General features: G+C 37.8%; 1 protein-coding gene across 8 annotated transcripts in view; it reads left to right on the top strand.

The window, feature by feature from the left end:
- LOC125173614 (phosphatidylinositol 3,4,5-trisphosphate 3-phosphatase TPTE2-like) overlaps positions 1–20,959 on the top strand; it is a 171,052-nt gene that overhangs the window by 15,651 nt on the left and 134,442 nt on the right. For all 8 annotated transcript variants that reach the window (XM_047872981.1, XM_047872974.1, XM_047873017.1 and 5 more), the window contains one exon: positions 19,359–19,415. In XM_047872981.1, coding sequence (XP_047728937.1) covers positions 19,359–19,415 — 57 coding nt within the window. The remainder of the gene's footprint in view (positions 1–19,358; positions 19,416–20,959) is intronic.

Genomic DNA, 20,959 nt, shown 5'->3' with positions numbered 1-20,959 from the left:
GTATACTGATGTGGGTGTTATTTAGGTTTATCTGTGAGACGTGGTGAGCCTAGAATCCCCCTAGTCCACCATCTTCCTTGGAAATCCATGATTTTTCATTTTCATGACTTCTTTCATCATGGGTCTTCAATGGAGAGTGAAGTGGAGACCACTTAAGGGTCCTGGAGTATGTCACATGAATTTTATGGACTGGGGTAGTGACAGAAATGAGCATTTATTGAATATATACTCTATGTCAGGCAGTTTGCCTAGCCAGCTCTATTTATTTAGATATTTGATATGTCCCTGGAACAAAGTCTCTTGCTAGGTAGTATCTATAAACCTGTTCTCCTTATGCAGAAACTGGATTTCTAAGAAAATATTAGTAAGTATTCTAAACCAATTTTTAATATAGCCAAAATTGTACTTAATGAAAATATTTAGGAAAATGATGCCAAAAATAAAAGTATAGCTCATCACATAGTGATACACTGGTACATACTTTAAGTAAATCAAGGAAGGAAGGAAGCCAGTAACCACAGCACACAGTGGGATTACTTTACAAGAACACAGGAAGTATTCTGGTGTATTGTAAGAGGTACAGAGCTAAACTGATGCAACTGTGTCTGATCGAAACCTGTAGGGATGTGGAATTCAGTTTGAATTTTTCTTCATCTAGTTTCCCATGGGCAGAATCTCAGTCTTGGGAATCTCTCCTTAGTTGGCCTAGTTGCTCCCTCCCTTAGGGACATCTGAATAGTTTGGCCAATGGGGCGCCTGGGTGGCTCAGTCGGTTGAGCGGCCGACTTCGGCTCGGGTCACGATCTCACCATCCGTGAGTTTGAGCCCCGCGTCGGGCTCTGTGCTGACAGCTCAGAGCCTGGAGCCCGTTTCCGATTCTGTGTCTCCCTCTCTCTCTGCCCCTCCCCCATTCATGCTCTGTCTCTCTCTGTCTCAAAAATAAATAAAACGCTAAAAAAAAAAAAAAAAATTAAAAAAAAAAAAAATGAATAGTTTGGCCAACAAGAAGCCTACAGATGACCTGGTCTCAGTTCAGATTCCTCATTATAGGACCCTGGGTGGTACATAGGTCTCCGTATCATGGTTAGTCTTTATCTGTTTCCTTAATCACCAAATTATCCATTTTCTCCAAAACGTATTTCCAGAAAATAACTTGGCATTCCTTTTTTTGATGATATGAAAATAGGCAGTGGATGTGTTACATGTCTACATATTAGCTACACTTATTCTGCAATGGGATTGAAAATTCGGATAGATTGAGCAAGGCAAGCATTTTCTTCTTCCCACCCAACTCCAAATAAAATAGATTTGAGGGTGGTTTTCTTTGTGTTTTTTTAATATTACAAAAGTTTACTATATAGGGAAAGGAGGTATTTGCAGTACTCCCTGTGAGAAACACTGATGATTTCTACCTAAGGGATGGTCTTGGATTTGTAATAAGAGCTGGTATCGATGCTTGGAAAGTCCCTAAACCTCTTCAAACTTGTTTCTTCATCTGTAAACTGGTGGTAATACTATTGGAGGTTTCTGTCTAACTGAGATTTGTATAATAAAAAATTAACAGTAAAAGTGGAAAAAATGTTGGTGAAGGTGCTTCGAAAACTCTGAAGCACCGTAATTTTTATGCTAATATTCAAAAAGGGGGGTAAGGATAAATAGGAGAAGCACACAGGATTTTGAGGGCAGTGAAAATACTCTGTATGATATTATAATGATGGATCCATGTCATTATACATTTGTCCATACCTATAGGATGTACAGCCTCAAAAGTGAACCAGAAATTATGGACATTGATTATAATATGTTGGTGGATAACAAATGTACTATTCTGGTGGACGATGTTGCTAATAGAGTAGGCAATGCACATGTGGGGATGGGGCATATTGGAAATCTCTGTACCATCATCTTAATTTTGCTGTTAAGATAAAAATGTTTTAAAAGTAAAGTCTTAAAAAACCAACAAAACACAACTGTCTCCTAATGTGGGTGCCACCTGCATCCTGAACTGGGATCACAGGGGTTGTTTCTTCTTTGCTCTGGCATATCTGGAGCCATGAAGCACTCAGAAAACTGTCGAATGAATGTGCTATAAAGCGCTACAACTTTGTATTTTAAAATTGCCAGGCAACATTATCTTCTAAGGTCTCTCTGAAAGGAGAACCAGGCAATACCATACCTATCAGCAAGCTACTTTTTGCCTGTTTTAGATAAGTGCAATGGTGCTCTTAAAAATAAAACAACCAAAAGAACACAAGTTCATTATAGCAAAATCAGAAAATATAAGCAATAAGTCCATCCACAAATAGTCATTCTTAATCTGATACATACCCTTCTAGTTTTTTAGGTATATACATTTTTTGTTTCTAGGTACTAAATCACACATTCTTTTAAAATATTTTTAACATTTTATTTATTTTGGGGGGGGGGGTGGAGGAGTAGAGAGAGAGGAGATACAGGCTCCAGGCTCTGAGCTGTCAGCACAGAGCCCAACACAGGGCTCAAACCCACGAGCCGTGAGATTATGACCTGAGCCCAATTCGGACTCTCAACTGAGTCACCCAGGTGCCCCAATCACACATTAAAAAAAAATAACTTTATTACTTAATGACATATCATGAATATATTTCCTAGTTAATAAAACTACATATGCATTTAAAACCTTTTTCCACCTTTATGAAGGTATAATTGACAAAAATATAAGATATTTAAAAAGTACAAAATGATGATCTGCTATACATTGTGAAAGGATTATTCCTAGCCATCACCTCACATATTTACTTTATGTGTGAGATCATTTAACTTCTACTGTTAGCAAATTTTAATTATACAATATAGAGTTATCAACTATAGTCACCAATTATACATTAGGTCCTCACACCCTAATTCATCTTACTTGCAAACGTGATGGGTGTGCACAAAGAGACAATGAATCTGTGAACATTAACTCATGGGCAGGAGGGAAAGGGGGTTTTGAAGAGAGCCGGTGTTAGGGGTTTGGGTCAATATAAACCAAAATCCTGGCCCCGCCGGGCAGTTGGATGATAACTGCAAACAGGAGGCTCCAGGTCTGTTTACTTAGCCAGCCCAGGGGATAAGACAGAGAACATGCTGCCTCAGGGTTAACAAGGCACCTTTCTTTTGCTAATTAGCTCTCTCTGGGCAGCTTCACCCACAGCTGTCTATAGCCCTATTTACCTGTTTCCCTATTTTGGTCCTTCCTTCCAGTGAAAAAGCAGCTTTCTGCTACAGTAGTAAATTGCCAGACATTTTTGCCCTGAATACCTAATACCTTTGCACAGGGGCCTTTGCCCCTCCCTGTCTATCCTGGGGGACTTGGCCCTGCCCCCTCTATACTTATTTACCTGATCTTGTTTACTCAAACTTGGGTGTGAGCATCCTATGGCTTTGTAATTCTTTTTGCCTCGTTACTCCAGGTTCATCCATGTCATTACAAATGGTGAAAATTCCTTTAAGGTTGAGTATTGCTCCATTTTTATTTATGTATATACCACATTTTCTTTGTCCATTGTGTATCAGTGAAGAGTTAAGCTTTCATATCTTGTCTATTTTGAATAATGTTTCAATGAACATGGAAGTACGTATAATTGTGTGAGATAATAATTTCATTTCCTTTGGAGGTATACGCAGAAGTGAGATTACTGGATCATATTGTAGTTTTATTTTTATTTTTTTGAGGAACCCCCATACTGCTTTCCATAGTGGTTGTACCAGTTTACATTCCAACAGTACAAAGGTTTCTTCTTCTCTGTATCCTCACCAGCATTTGTTATCTCTAGTCTTCTTGATAAACAGGTATGATGTGATCTCATTGTGGTTTTGATTTGCATTTCCTTTATGATGATTAATTATGTTGAACACCTTTTTATGTACCTGTTGTCCTTTTGTAGGTCTTTGAATAAATGTTTATTTCAGTCTTTTGCCTATTTAAAATTTTTTTTAATATTTATTTTTGAGAGAGAGACAGAATGTGAGCAGGGGAGGGGCAGAGGGAGAGGGAGACACAGAATCTGAAGCAGGCTCCAGGCTCCGAGCTGTCAGCACAGAGCCTGACGAGGGGCTAGAACCCATGAACTACAAGATCATGACCTGAGCCAAAGTCAGATGCTTAACCGACTGAGCCACCCAGGCACCCCTTGCCTATTTTTTAATTAGGTTATTTGGGTTTTTCCTATTGAGTTGAATGAGTCCCTTGAATATTTTGGATATAAACCTTTTATGTGTTATGTGGTTTACAAGTATTTTATTCTATTGCATGGGTTGCATTTTCATTTTCTTGATGGTTTTCTTTGGTGCACAGAAGTTTTTTAGTTTGATGTAGTTCCACTTGTTTGGTTTTGCTTTTGTTGTCTTTGTTTTTAGTGTCGTCCAAAAACTTACTGCCAGGACCAATGTCAAGGTGCTTACTTCCTATGTTTTCTTCTAGAAGTTTTATGGTTTCAGGTATTCAAGTCTTTAATCTATTTTGAGTTGAGTTATGTGTATAGCATAAGATAGGGGGTCCAGTTTCATTCATTTACATGTGGCTATAGAGTTTTCTCAACACAAGTTTTTGTGGCTCCTTTCCTGAAATTTGACTATATATAATGAGTTTATTTTTGGGCTCTCTATTCTGTTCCATTGATCTATGTGTTTTTTATGCCAACACCATACTGTTTTGATTACCCTAGCTTTGTAAAATTGTTTGAAATCAGGAATGACTTCTTTAACTTTGTTCTTTTCCCCTCAAGATTATTTTCGCTGTTTGGAGTCTTTAGTTCTGTGCAAATTTTTGGATTTTTTTTTCTATTTCTGTGAAAAATACTGTCAGAATTTTGATAGATTGAATTGAATCTGTAGATTGCTTTGAGTAGTGTAGACTTTTTAACAGTGTTAATCATTCCAATCCATGGACATGGGATATCTTTTGTTTTAATAAAAATTTTTTTAATATATATAATTTATTGTCAAGTTAGCTAACGGTGTATACCATGTGCTCTTGGTTTGGGGGTATATTCCCATGATTCATCACTTACATACAAGCCCAGTGCTCATCCCAACAAGTGCACTCCTCAATGCCCATCACCGATTCCCTCCCCGCCACCATCAACCTTCAGTTTGTTCTCTGTATTTAAAAGTCTCCTATGGTTTGTCTCACTCTCTGTTTGAAACTATTTTTTCCCCTTTCTTTCCCCCGTGGTCTTCTGTTAAATTTCTCAAGTTCCACTTATGAGTGAAAAGATATGATATCTGTCTTTCTCTGACTGACTTATTTCATTTAGCATAACACCCTCCAGTTCCATCTATGTTGCTACAAGTGACAGGATTTCATTCTTTCTCATTGCTAAGTAGTATTTCATTGTATATATAAACCATATATTCTTTATACATTCATCAATTGATAGACATTTGGGCTTTTTCCATAAATTGGCTATTGTTGAAAGCACTGCTATAAACATGGGGGTACATGTATGCCTATGAATCAGCACTGCTGTATTCATAGGCCATTCAAGGCAATAACTTCTTGTAGAGTTATTGCTGGGTCATAAGGTAGTTCTATTTTTAATTTTTTGAAGAACCTCCACACTGCTTTCCAGAGTGGCTACACCAGTTTGCATTCCCACCAAAAGTGCAAGAGGGTTCCCATTTCCTTCACATCCTTGCCAACATCTGTTGTTTCCTGAATTGTTAATTTTAGCCACTCTTACTGGTGTGAGGTGGTATCTCAGTGTGGTTTTGATTTGTATTTCCCTGATGATGACTGGTGTTGAACATCTTTTCATGTGTCTGTTGGCCATCTGGTGATCCTATCTGGAAAAGTGTCTATTCATGTCTTCTGCCCATTTCTTCACTGGGTCGTTTGCTTTTTGGGTGTTGGGTTTGGTAAGTTTGTTATAGATTTTGGATACTAACTTTTATCTGATGTGTCATTTACAAATATCTGTTCCCATTCTGTTGGTTGCCTTTTAGTTTTGTTGATTGTTTCCTTTGCAGTGCAGAAGGTTTTTATCTTGATGAGGTCCCAATAGTTTATTTTTGCTTTTATTTCCCTTGCCTTTAGAGATGTGTTGAGCAAGAAATTATTGTGGCTGAGGTCAAAGAGACTGTTGCCTGTTTTCTCTTCTAAGGTTTTGATGGCTTCCTGTATCACATTTAGGTCTTGCATCCATTTTGAATTATTTTTATGTGTGGTGTAAGAAAGCAGTCTAGTTTCATTCTTCTGCATGTTGCTATCCAGTTCTCCCAGCACGATTTGCTAAAGAGACTCTTTTCGGGGCACCTGGGTGGCTCAGTTGGTTGAGTGTCTGACTTTAGCTCAGGTCATGATCTCACAGTCTGTGAGTTCAAGCCCTGCATTGGGCTCTGTGCTGACAGCTCAGAGCCTGGAGCCTGCTTCGGATTCTGTGACTCCCTCTCTCTCTGCCCCTCTCCCGCTCATGCTCTGTCTCTCTCTGTTTCTCAAAAATGAATAAACATTAAAAAAAAAAAAGCCTCTTCTTTCCATTGTATACTCCTTCCTGCTTTGTCAAAGATTAGTTGGCCATACATTTGTGGGTCCAATTCTGGGTTCTCTATTCTATTCCATTGGTCTGTGTCTGTTCTTGTGCCAGTATTATACTGTCCTGATGAGCCTTGTAGAGAGGCTAAAGTCCAGGATTGTGATGTCTCCCACTTTGGTTTTCTTTTTCAACATAACTTTGGCTATTCAGGGTCTTTTGTGGTTCCATATAAATTTTAGGATTGTTTGTTCTAGCTTTGAGAAGAAAGCCAGTGCAATTTTGATTGGGATTGCATTGAATATGTAGATTGCTTTGGGTAGCATTGACATTTTAACAATATTTGTTCTTCCAATCCGTGAGCATGGAATTTGTTAATATTTCTTTGTGTCTTCTTCAATTTCCTTCATAAGTTTTCTGTAGTTTTCAGCATGTAGATCTTTACATCTTTGGTTAGGTTTATTCCTAGGTATTTTATGGTTCTCGGTGCAATTGTAAATATGATTGATTTCTTTATTTCTCTTTCTGTTGTTTTATTATTGGTATATAGAAATGCAAATGATTTCTGTACATCGACTTTGTATCCTGTGACTTTGCTGAATTTATATGTATCAGTTCTAGTAGCTTTTTGATGGAGTCTTTTGATTAACCACCTAGAGTATTATGTCATCTGTGAAAAGTGAAAGTTGACTTCTTTGCCAATTGGAATGCCTTTTATTTCATTTGTTGTCTGATTGCTGATGCTAGGACTTCCAACACTATGTTAAACAACAGTGGTGAGAGTGGACATCCCAGCTGTATTCCTGATCTCAGGCAGAAAGCTCTCAGTTTTTCCCCGTTGAGGATGATATTAGCTGTGGGCTTTTCATATACGGCTTTTATGATGTTGAGGTATGTTCCTTCTATCCCAACTTTCTTGAGGGTCTTTATTAAGAAAGGATGCTGTATTTTGTCAAATACTTTCTCTGCATCTATTGACAGGATCATACAGTTCTTACCTTTTCTTCCATTCAAGTGATGTATCACATTGATTGATTTGCGAATATTGAACCAGCCCTGCAAGCCCAGGAATGAATCCCACTTGATCGTGGTGAATAATCTTTTGATATACTGTTGAATTTGATTTGCTAGTATCTTGTTGAGAATGTTTGCATCCATATTCATCAGGGATATTGGTCTGTTATTCTGCTTTTTAGTGGGGTCTCTGTCTGGTGTGGGAATCAAGGTAATGCTGGCTTCATAGAATGAGTCCGGAAGCTTTCCTTCCATTTTTATTTTATAGAACAGCTTGAGAAAGATAGATATTAACTCTGCTTTAAATGTCTGGTAGAATCTCTCTGGAAGCCATCTTGCCAAAGACTCTTATTTGTTGGGGGATTATTGATAACGGATTCCATTTTTTTGCTTGCTATGGGTCTGTTAAAATTTTCTATTTCTTTCCGTTTGAGTTTTGGTAGTGTGTGGGTGTCTAGGAATTTGTCCATTCCCTCCAAGTTGTCCAGTTTGTTAGCATATAATTTTTCATAGTATTCTCTGATAATTGTTTGTATTTTTGTGGTGTTGGTTGTGATCTGTCTTCTTTCATTCGTGATTTTATCATTTGGGTCTTCTCTCTTTTTGAGAAGTCTGGCTAGGGGTTTATCAATTTTATTTTTTCAAAAAGTCAGCTCTTAGACTCATCTGTTCAACTGTTTTTTTGGATTCTATATTGTTTATTTCTGCTCTACTCTATTATTTCTCTTCTGCTGACTTTGTGGTTTCTTTGCTGTTCTGCATCTAGGTACTTTAAGTGTGCTGTTAGATTTTGTATTTGGGATTTTTCTTGTTTCTTGAGATAGGCCTGGATTGCAATGTATTTTCCTCTTAGGACTGCCTTTGCTGCATCCCAAAGGGTTTAGACTGTCATGTTTTCATTTTTATTTGCTTCCATATATTTTTTAATTTCTTCTTTAATTGCCTGGTTGACCCATTCATTCTTTAGTTGGATGTTCTTTAACCTCCATGCATTTGGAGGAGTTCCAAATTTTTTCTTGTGGTTGATTTCAAGTTTCATAGTGTTGTGATCAGAAAATATGCATGGTATGCTCTCGATTCTTTTATATTAATTGAGGGCTCTTTTTGTGACTCAGCATGTGATCTATCTTGGAGAATGTTCCATGTGCACTTGAGAAGAATGTGTATTCTGCTTTTGGATGAAAAATTCTGAATACCTGTCAAGTCCATCTGGTCCAGTGTATCATTCAAGGCCATTGTTTCTTTATTGATTTTTGCCTAGATGATCTGTCCATTGTTGTAAGTGGAGTATTAAAGTTCCCTGCAATTAATTTATTCTTATCGATAAGATTGCTTATATTTGTGATTAATTGACTTATGTATTTGGGTGCCTCCAAGTTGGGAGCATAAAATTTACAATTATTAGCTCTTCTTGATGGATCAATCCCATAATTATGATATAATTCCCTTCTCCATCTCTTGTTCCAGCCTTTAGTTTAAAATCTAGTTTATCTGATATAAGTATGGCTACACCAGCTTTATTTTGATTTCCAGTAGCATAATAGAGGGTTCTCCATCCCCTCACTAAATCTGAAGGTGTCCTCAGGTCTAAAATGGGTCTCTTGTTGACAGCATATAGATGGATCTGGTTTTTTATCCATTCTGATAACCTAGGTCTTTTGCTTGGGGCATTTAGCCCATTTACATTCAGAGTTATTACTGAAATATATGGATTTAGTGTCATTGTGTTATCTGTAGGTTTCATGCTTGTGGTGATGTTTCTGGTCCTTTGTAATCTTTGTAGCATTCCACTTACAGAGTTCCCCTTAGGATCTCTTTGTAGGGCTGGGTTAGTGGTCATGAACTCCTTCAGTTTTTGTTTGTCTGGGAAAGCCTTTATCTCTCCTTCTATTCTGAATGATAGCCTTAATGGATAAAGGATTCTTGGCTGCATATTTTTCCTATTCAGCACATTGAATATTTTCTGCCACTCCCTCCTGGCCTGCCAAGTTTCAGTGGATAGGTCTGCCACTACCCTTATGTGTCTACCTTTGTAAGTTAAGGCCCACTTGTCCCTAGCTGCTTTCAGATTTCTCTGTTTATCTGTATTATGCCAGTATCACTATGATATCCCGTGGAGAAGATCTATTCCTGTTAAATCTGAAGGGAGTTCTCTGTGCCTCCTGGCTTTAGATATCCATTTCCTTCTCCAGGTTAGGGAAGTTCTCAGCTATAATTTGTTCAAGTAGACCTTCTGTCCCTTTCTCTCTCTCTTCTTCTGGAACTCCTGTGATACGGATATTATTACATTTCATTGAATCATTTAGTTCTTTAATTCTCCCCTCATGGTCTAGTATTTACTTATCTCTTTCTCGGCTTCATTTTCCATAATTTTATCTTCTATTTCACTTAATCTCCCCTCTGCCTCCTCCATCCTACTGTCACTGCATCTAGTTTATCTTGCACCTCATTTACAACATTTCTCAATTTGTAGTGACTATTTCTTAGGTCTTTGATCTCTGCAGTAATAGATTCTCTGCTGTCATCTGTGCTTTTTTCAAGCCCATCTATTAATCTTATGACTGTTATTCTAAATTCTCACTCAGTTATATTTTTATATCTGTTTTGAGCAATTCTCTAGCTGTCATTTATCCCTGGAATTTCTTTTGAGAATTCTTCCATTTCATCATATTGGCTAATTTTCTGTCCCTTATGTGTTTTAATAGCTTGTTATGAGTCCTGCACCTGTGATCACTACTATATTAAAAAGGGATCATATGCTGTTCAGGGCTTGGCTCTTTAGGAGGTGTTTTTGGAGTGTGTTTCATGCTCTCTGTTGTTATGACTCTGGTTGCTTTATCTCCCTACTCGTAGTGGTGGTTTGAACCTTCCACCAGGTGTGCTTTGATTTTTCATTGAAGTATATCTGGAAAAGTTTAAATAAGATGGGGGAGGTGATGGAAAAGGCCTTATCCCATACAAAGAGAGAAATGACAGAGGCAGGGAAAAGAAAAAGAAGAAAAAATTGAGCAGGCAGAAAATCAGAGAAACTATATAGATTAGTCCAGAGAAAGAGAGAGAGAGAGAGAGAGAGAGAGAGAGAGGAAAATAAAGAAGGAGATACAGAAGAGGTGTAAAAAGAATAGATTTAAAAAGTCTGCTTAAACAAACCAAAGAACAGAACAACCAGACTAGAGAAGGGAAGAAATAAGAGGAAGAAAAGGAAGAAAAAAAATGTGTGTGTGTGTGTATATACACACATATATATATGTATATACACACATAAAACAAGAATTGACCAAGAATCAAATCAGAGAATGCAAAACCACTGGGCTGATATCTGATGGTGACTTGGAACTGGTGGCTGTGCTGGTCTGGAGGAGGGGCTGTCTGGTTCTGTCAGTGTCAATCTTGCCTGTTAGATATGCAGTTACCAGGCACGGGGAGGGGGGGCATGGTTTGGGGTAAGTGGTCCCACCTCCACTGCGGGCCCATTGTCCATTCCCTGAAACCCCACCTTGTTGGTGATGGGTAAAAAAAATGGCGACACCGCTGTCTCTCCTCCCCACCCTGGGTGTCCCAAACCACTCTGTTCAGGCCATTTTCACAGTGGCCTGAGTGGGCCAGTTCTGTTCCACTCCACAGTCTCCCATGCTTCCCAGGTGCTTTGCTGGGATTCAAATCCTGATGCCTTAAAGGATCCTTCTCCGTGCACCCTGGTTCCAGGGTACTGTCATTCTGCCAGCCAGCTGACTAAGGGCCTCTGGCTGGCCGGTGCCTGCAGGGTCTTTTGTCCTTGGAATGGTTATTTGCCTTCTTCTCACAGCACTCATGGGAGAGAATTGCTCTCTTCTACTGCTCCTGGGAGCTAGCCACCATGCCTGGGGCTGGCTCCCCTCCTCTCCAGGCACACGAACAGGGCTGAAAAAGCCTCACAATGAGAAATTAGCTCTTTCTCCATTTCCCAGTCTGTGGTTTTTCTCTTGTCCAAATGTAATCCTACACTTCCACAGCCTCTCCTTCTCTTTCTGTTGTCTCCACAGAAGGAGATCCCTCCCCTCCATTCCTATGCTGCCCATTTTATCTCTCCCGGTTTTCAGTCATGCACCTAGGGCCCATCACATTGTCCCCGTGGGCCCCTGGAGATGTTTCTGTCAGTCTGTAGCCAGGATTCCTAGAATTCCAAGTCTTCTCACCTCAATACTGCTGTGTTTGAGGGACGAGGGAGCTTCAGGTCCCCCTACTTCTCCACCATGTTCAGCATATCTTTCCATTTAATTATGTCTTCTTGAACATCTTTCATCAGCGTCTTGTAGTTTTCAATGTGCAGATCTTTCCCCTCATTGGTTATGCTTATTCTTAAGTATCTAATTCCTTTTAACCCTTGTGTAAATAAGATTTTTTCTTGATTTCTACTCCCCATAGTTTGTTGTTGGTATTATAGAAACACAACTGATTTTTATATGTTAATTTTGTATCCTACAACTTTGATTCAAACAATAAAATTGGTCATTAGTTCTAACAGTTTTTTGGTGGACTCTTTAGCGTTTTCTCTACATAAGATAATATCATCTGCAAATACATACTGTTGGACTTCTTCCTTTCCAGTTTGGATGCCTCTTATTTCTTTTTCTTACTTGATTTCTCTGACTGGGACTTTTGGTGAAATGTAGAATAAAAGTGGGGACAGTGGGCACCCTTGTCCTGTTTCTGATCTTAGAAAAAAAAAAAGCTTTCATAATTTCACTGTTGAGTATGATGTTAGCTGTGTGTTAATGGACTTATTTATGTTGAGGTACATTCCCTTTACATCCAGTTTGTTGAGAGTTTTTAATCATGGAAAGGGTATTGGGTTTTGTGAAATGCCTTATCTACATCTTTTGAGATGATCATGTTTTTTATCCTTCATTTTATTAATGTAATGTATTACATTTATTGATTTGCCGATAGTGAACCATATTTGCATCCCTGGAATAAATCCCATTTAGACACAGCGTATGATCTTTTTAATATATTGGTTTATTCAGTTTGCAAATGTTTTACTGAGGAAATTTGCATCCACATTCATCAAGAATATTGGCCTGTGGAGTTCTTTTCTTATGATGTCCTTATCTGGCTTTGGTATCAGGATAATGCTGGCCTCTTAAAATAGTTTGAAAGTATTTCCTCCTATTTTTGGAAGAGTTTGAGATTGTTATTAATTCTTTATTATTTTTTTTAAAATTAATATTTATTTATTTTTGAGAGACAGAGAGCACGAATGAGAGAGGGGCAGAGAGAGACACACACAAAATCTGAAGTATCTCCAGGCTTTGAGCTGTCAGCACAGAGCCTGATACGGGGTTCAAACCTGTAAACTGTGAGATCATGACCTGAGTTGAGCTGGACACTTAACCAACTGAGCCACCTTGGCGCCCCCTTTACTTTTTTATTTCAAGTATAATTAACATACAGTGTTCGTGTCCGGTGTACAATATAACGATTCAATACTTCTATACGTTTCTCAGTGCTCATCAAATATAAGTGTACTCTTACTTCCCTTTATCTGTTTCAAATTCCCACCAACCTCCCCTCTGACAACCACCAGTTCTTGTGTTTGAGTCCAGGTTTTTGTTTGTTTTTTTCTTTGTGTTGTTTCTTAAATTCCACATAGAGGGAAATTATATGGTGTTTGTTTCTCTCTGACTTTTTCCACTTATTTATACCCTCCAGGTCCTCCATGTCGTTGCAGATGACAAGATGGCATTCTTTTTTAATGGCTGAATAATATTCTATTGTATATATACACCACATCTTCTTTATCCATGCATCTGTCAGTGGACACTGTGTTGCTTCCATAATTTGGCTATTGTAAATAATGTTGTAGTAAACATAGGAATATGTATATCTTTTCAAATTAGTCTTTTCATTTTCTTTGGGTAAATACTGATAGTGGAATTACTGGATCATATAGGAATTCTATTTTTATTTATTTATTTTTCCAACGTTTATTTTTTATTTTTGGGACAGAGAGAGACAGAGCATGAACGGGGGAGGGGCAGAGAGAGAGGGAGACACAGAATCGAAAACAGGCTCCAGGCTCTGAGCCATCAGCCCAGAGCCTGACGCGGGGCTCGAACTCACGGACCGCGAGATCGTGACCTGGCTGAAGTCGGACGCTTAACCGACTGTGCCACCCAGGCGCCCCAGGAATTCTATTTTTAATTGTGGGGGGAACTCCATACTGTTTTCCACAGTGGCTGCACCAATTTGCATTACTACCACCAGTGCACATGGGTTCCTGTTTCTCCATGTTCTCACCAACACATGTTATTTCCTGGCATTTGTATTTTAGGCATTCCGACAGGTATAAAGTGATAGCTCATTGTGGTTTTATTTTGTACTTCCCTGATGGTTAGTGACCTTGAGTGTCTTTTCCTGTGTTTTTGGCCACCTGTATGTCTTCTTTGAAGAAGACCTATTCATGTCTTCTGCCCCTTTTTAAGTTGGATTATTCATTATTTTGGGTGTTGAGTTGTATCAGTTCTTTATATATTTTGGATATTAACTCCTTATCAGTCATAACATTTGTTTCTCCCATGCAACAGGTTGCCTTTTTGACTTATTGATAGTTTCCTTTGCTGTGCACAAGGCTTTTACATTAGTGCAGTTCCAATAGTTTATTTTTGCTTTTGTTTCTCTTGTCTGAGCACATAGAAAATTGTTGCTATGGCCATTGTCACAGAAATTATTGTCTATGTTCTCTTCTAGGATATTTGTAGTTTCAGGTCTTAATTTAGGACTTTAATCCCATTGTGAGTTTATTTTTGTGAATGGTGTAAGAAAGTGGTCCAGTTTCATTCTTTTGCATGTAGCTGTCCAGTTTTCCTAGCACCATTTGTTGAAGAGATGGTCTTTTCCTTATTGCATATTATTCCTTTCTTGTAGATTAATTGACCCTATAAGTATGGATTTATTTCTGGGATCTCTATTGTGCTACATTGGTTTATGTGTCTATTTTTGTGCCAGTACCATAGTGTCTTGATTACTACAGCTTTGTAGTATATTTTGGCTTTTTTCTTATTTATTTATCTTCTTATTTATTTACTTTAGTTATTTAATTATCTTACAGTACAATATTGGTTTCAGAAGTAGAATTCAGTGATTCATCACTTACATCAACACCCAGTGCTCATCACAAGTGTCCTCCTTAATGCCCATCACCCATCCACCTCCCTCCATGGACCCTCAGTTTGTTCTCTATCATTGAGTGTGTGGTTTAGTTTCTTTCTCTTCCCTTTTTATCACCCTTCCCATATGTCCATCTGTTTTGTTTCTTAAATTCCACATATGAGTGAAATTATATGATATTTGTCTTTTTCTGACTGACTTCATTTGCTTAGCCTAATACACTCTAGCTCCATCCACATCATTGCACATAGAAAGATATCATTGTTGTTTTTTGATAGCTGAGTAGTATTCCATTGTGTATATATATATATATATATATATATATATATATATATATATATACATATACCGCATCTTCTTTTTCCCTTCATCAGTTGATGGACATTTGGGCTCTTGCTATAGTTTGGCTATTGTTGATAAAGCTGCTATAAACATTGGGGTGTATGTACTCCTTCAAATCCATTTTTGTATCCTTTGGGTAAATACCTAATAGTGCAATTTCTGGATCATAGGCTTGTTCTATTTTTTATTTTTTGAGGAACTTCCATACTGTTCCCCAGAGTGGCTGCACCATTTTGCATTCCTACCAGCAGTGCAAGAAGGTTCCCCTTTCTCTGCATCCTTGCCAACATTTGGTGTTTCCTTGAGTTATTAATTTTAGTCACTCTGACAGGTGTGAGGTGATACCTCATTGTGGTTTTGATTTGTATTTCCCTGATGATGAGTGATGTTGAACATCTTTTCATGTGTCTGTTAGCCATCTGGATGTCATCTTTGGATTAGTGTCTATTCACGTCTTCTGCCCATTTCTTCACTGGGTTGTTTGTTTTTTGGATGTTGAGTTTGATAAATTCTTTATAGATTTTGGATACCAGCCCTTTATCAGATATGTTCTTTGCAAATATCTTCTCTCATTCTGTAGGCTGCCTTTTAGTTTTGTTGATTGTTTCCTTCTGTAGTATATTTTGAAATCTTAGATTGTGCTATCTTCAGCTTTGTTGTTCTTAAGATTGCTTTGTCTCTTCAGGATCATTTGTGGTTCCATTCAAATTTTAGGATTGTTTGCTCTAGTTCTGTGAAAAATGTTGTTGGTATTTTCATAGGAATTGCATTGAATCTATTGATTACTTTGGTTAGTATGGACATTAAAAAAAAATATTCATGTTTGAGAGAGAGAGAGAGAGAGAGAGAGAGAGAGAGAGAGAGACAGACCCAGAATCCGAAGCAGGCCCCAGGCTCCGAGCTGTCAGCACAGAGCCCAACATGGGGCTCAAACCCACGAACCACGAGATCATGACCTGAGCTAAAGTCAGACACTCAACTGACTGAGCCACCTAGGTGCCCCAAAATTATTTTTATATTATACTTGATGAATTGTTAGCAATTTTCACAAATACTTGAAATGTGAAGTCTCAAAGCTATTGTGCAACAGTCTCATAAAGTAGTAGGTCTTTTGATAAATTTAGAAATAATTGATACTAGATTTCAAAGTACGTGGAAGATTGTTTCCCACCAGAGATCTCCCTTCCATCCAACTATATCTGGTATTCTCTTAGCCTGAAAGTTCCTGTCTCCTTCTTCAAATTTTATCTCCCCCTAGAGAAGCCTTCCCAGACTCCCTCCACCAGACAAGTTTTTACTTTCCTTCTATCCTCACTAACCACTGATACTATAATGAGTGGTTTGCATATTATTCCCCCTGCTTGGCTGTGAGCATCTTGAGGTAAAAAACTCAAGGCCTGGTCCTCTCTGGACCTTCTATGTTAATGGCACACGTGCCTACCAATGGCGCATTGATGTATCACCTATTTCCCATTTCTGTGCTCTTGCTCATATTTCATTCTCCAATATTCTCAATCTCCTCAGTAATCTGTGTTTCCTGCACAACTGATTGTCTTTCCCTCTGTTGCTTTCTTGTCTCCACAGTCCATTTATGCCCAGCGTAGAGATTTATCTCCTTCTTGTGTCCACACACTGCTTCAAATTGCTCTCTAATTACTCCATGTGTGCATACTTCACATCCAAAGCAAGATGCTAAACAGAAATCATGGGGCCTATTTTAAATTTTTTCAAATATTCTGGTCCGAAACATAAGTGATTTAATCATCAATTCTGGTTAAGTTAAGGAACATACCCTTTTCCCCCATCTCTCTAGATCCTCCTCATACCATCAAATATGTTATCAAATTTATAATTTTCTGACTTGTATTTAATGGATGGATTAGGGAGCACACGCACAAAGACAAGGACTTTCTGGGTGTTAATCTGTATCCTGGATCTTTATTGACTTCATTTATTACCTGTAATAGCTTTTTTTTTTTTTTTTTTGGTGGAGTCTCTCTGAGTTCTATGTATAGTATTATGCCATCTGTGAATAGTGACGGTTTAAATTCTTCCTTACCTAATATGGATGTCTCTTATTTGTTTCCTTTATTTCCTTGCTTTCTTTCTTTCTTTTATCTGATTGCTGTGGCTCGGACTTCCACTATTATGTTGAGTAGAAGTGGTGAGAGTGGACATGCTTGACTAATTCCCAATCTCTGAGGAAATGTCAATTTTTCACCTATGATGTCAGCTGTGGGTTTTTCGTACATGGTCTTTATTATGTTAAGGCATATTCCCTCTAATCCGACTTTGTTGGGAGTTTTTCATATGAACGATGTTGAATTTTGTTAAATGCTTTTACTACATCTGTTGAGAAAATCAGATGGTTTTTATCCTTCATTTTGTTAAGTTGATGTAACATATTGATTGATTTGTGAATATTGCACCGTCCTTGTATCTCTGGAATAAAGTCCACTTGATCGTGGTGAATGATCATTTTAATGTATTATTGAATGTGATTTTGCTAACATTTTGTTCAGGACTTTTGCATCTGTGTTCCTCAGTGATATTGGCCTGTAGTTTTCTTTATTTGTGGTGTCTTTGATTTTGGTATCAGAGTAATGCTGGTCTCATAGAATGAATTTGGAAACTTTCTGTCCTCTTCTATTTTTGGAATAATTTGAGAAGAATAGGAATTTGCTCTTCTTTAAATGTTTGATAGAATACACCTGTGAATTCATGTTGGCCTGAACTTTAATTTGGGGGAAATTTTTTGGTTACCAATTCAATTTCATTACTAGTAATAGCCTGTTCAGATTTCTATTTCTTCCCAATTCAGTTTTGGAAAATAGTATGTTTCTGGGAATTTATGCATTTCTTCTGAGTGGTCCAATTTGTTGGCATGTGATTTTTCATAGTATTTTCTTATAATTCTGTTTTTTTCAGTGGTGTCAGTTTTCCCCTTTTGTTTGATTTTAACTGAGTCTCTCTCTCTTTCTTTTTTTTTTTATCTTAATGAGGGTGGCTGAGGTTTTGTCAATTTTGTTGATCTTTTCAAAGAACCAACTCTTGGTTTTATTGATATATAAACACAGGCACAATGTATATACATGTATACACATATATACATATACATATTTACACATATATACATATACATATACATATACATATACATATACATATACATATATATTTTTTAGTCTCTATGCCATTTATTTCTTCCCTGATAGTTTTTATTTCCTACTTTCTACTCACCTTGGGCTTTTTAAAATCTTTTCCTAGTTTCTTTTAGGTGTAAGGATATATTTTTTTTATTTGAGCTTCTCTTGTTTCTTGAGGTAGATTTATATTGCTACTCCTTTCCCTCTTAGTACTGCTTTTGCTGTGCCCCTAAGATTTTTTTTATCATTGTTTTATCTTCACTCTTCTTCATTCTTTTTTTTTTTTCTCTCTGATTAGATGAATTGCACTGCCCTGTATTTGAATTCATTGATTGTTTCTTCTATTTGGGTGGTGGGGGTCCAAAGCTACGAATTTCTAGCTATAAAATAAACAGGTTATAGAGATGTACTATACAGCATGGTGACTCCAGTTAATAATACTGTATTGCATGTTTGAAAGTTTCTAGGAGAGTAAATCTTAAAAGTCTTCATCACAAGAAAAAATTCTCTAAGGTGACACATGTTAACTAGACTTACTATGGTGATCATTTTGTAATATATACAATAACAAATTATTAGTTGTGCACTTGAAACTAATATAATGTATGTCAATTACACCTTAATTAAAAAAAGTTGTTAAAGGATTAACAGCAAGAAAAGTCATTCTGATGATGTGCTCCACTTTCAAGAAACGTTTGTGAACATAATTTAGGCATATTCTTGTTTCTACCCTACCAAATAGCAACTAGGGACTGGCCTTGCCATTGAAATTCTCATTGTTTGGGCATTTCTTTCCATTAAATCTGTATCCTTTCATCAACCGTTACCTGGATCCACCTCCCCATCCATATACTCTCATGTCTGTCTGTCTGTGTGTCTGTCTCTCTTCCCAAATTTATTCAGCAGTTTCCAGAATTGCAGAGAAATTGGGAAAGAAGCAAGGATATTAATCATCATTGCTGCTTCTATTTTCAGTAAATATGTACCTGTGTACACACACACACACACACACACACACACACACACACACTGGAGGCTGGCTTATAGGTTACACTGTGGTAACTCAAAGCTGTTGCTTCAGTTTCTTTCACCTCTCTTCAGGATTTGTGATGTGTGATTTACTTTTCGGATCTGAAATTCCTTTCAGGAAAGAGCGTGATTTCCTTCCACGTCATCTGACTTTATTTTTTGTGTATTTTTTTCCCTTTGGCAGACATAACAACACTCCAATGTCCTCTTTGGTGTCCTCTGGACACAATATCAACAATAGGTGAGTTGATTTTCTGTCATCTGGGTGGGAAAACCACTTGGAAGCATCAGTGGCATTAGGGCTTGTTCATGATAGCTTGTTAGCTTCTGTATGTAATTTTTTGTCTGCTTTGGATCTAAATAGAAAAAGAAGGAACAGATCAAAGAGGGAGAACATTTATTATAGGTCTGTTTGTGAGCGTTGGGGATTAGCAGTCAAAACACTTGGGAAACTGGGGGACCTGGGTGGCTCAATCGGTTGAGTGTCCGACTTCGGCCCAGGTCACGAACTTGCGGTTCCTGAGTTCAAGCCCCTCGTCGGGCTCTGCGTTGACAGCTCGGAACCTGGAGCTTCCTTCAGATTCTGTGTCTCCCTCTCCCTCTCCGCCCCTCCACTGCTTGCACTCTGTCTCTCAAAAATAAAAAAGATTAAAAAAAATTTAAAACAGTTGGGAAATTATCACAGTGTTTGTATATGACATTCTACTTGTGTGGAACAAGGGAGGAGAGAATACTACTGGGAAGCAAATAGGCAAAAGCAGTGGACAGGGAGCAGAGGCACCCTCAGCAGAAAATAAAGGAGCTAAGAGACCTAAGATCTTTCCATCACCCTTCAGAGCTCTGCTACTTGTGAGGCTAGTTGTTCTAAACCCAAATTCACCATCATGTTGGATGGAGCCCCTGCTCTGGCCTGAAGTTACTTGCCCATAGTGGAAGAGCAAGAAAAACTTCATGAAGCATGAAAATATAGTTGAATTTGAAATAAACACAAGCACAAAAGGCACATAAACACTGGGGTTCAGTTCCGTAGTAAAGAAATGTTTTTAAATCTTTATCCATGAATGATTCTTGTACAAGCTTAAGAATTTCATTTCTACCATATAAAGCTGCATTTCTGGGGGAAAATGAAATACTTCTTTCCAGATAACCAAATTACGTAAGAATTTTTGAGGCTTCAACCACATTATCAAGTGTAGATAAATTGTAGCTAATTTGAATGAAAAAAAGTAAGTAAGGGATCACATGGTGTTTGATCAGATACATTTTATCCTTTAGTTCTGATCGAAATAAATTGACATCAGTAACTGATAAGGAAGTCACCAGTAAAAGGTGGTATGTGTGTGTGTATGTGTGTGTGTACATGTATATGTATATGTACAGTATATGTATATGTAAAAATACAAGATATTCAGTGCAGAGTTTCTTGGACACTCTTTCTAAAGTGTTGGCAATATCAACTTCTGTATATAACATTTTTTTTTATATAATTGGTTAGAGGAGGAACAGGCCCTCCTGTCTTGAGTTACCAGCAGCCAAAACTCTTGGGAAAGCTGTCAGATTGCTGTATATGAGATTCTACTAGCTTGGGCTGTGTTCATTTGCCAGGGATGCTGTAATAAAATATCATAAAACGGAATAGTTTAAACAACAGAAGTTTATTGTCTCAGTCTTAGAGGCTAGAAGTTGATATCAGGATGTCAGCAGGGTTGTTTCCTTCTGAGAGCTGTGAGAAAGAATCTAGTGCATACCTCTCTCCTAGCTTCTGGTGATTGCTGTCAGACTTTG

The sequence above is a fragment of the Prionailurus viverrinus genome, chromosome A1 (genome assembly GCF_022837055.1).
Source record: "Prionailurus viverrinus isolate Anna chromosome A1, UM_Priviv_1.0, whole genome shotgun sequence".
Classification (NCBI taxonomy): domain Eukaryota; kingdom Metazoa; phylum Chordata; class Mammalia; order Carnivora; family Felidae; genus Prionailurus; species Prionailurus viverrinus.
The sequence above is the reverse complement of the archived record's forward strand: the minus strand, read 5'-3'. Positions and strand labels throughout refer to the sequence as shown.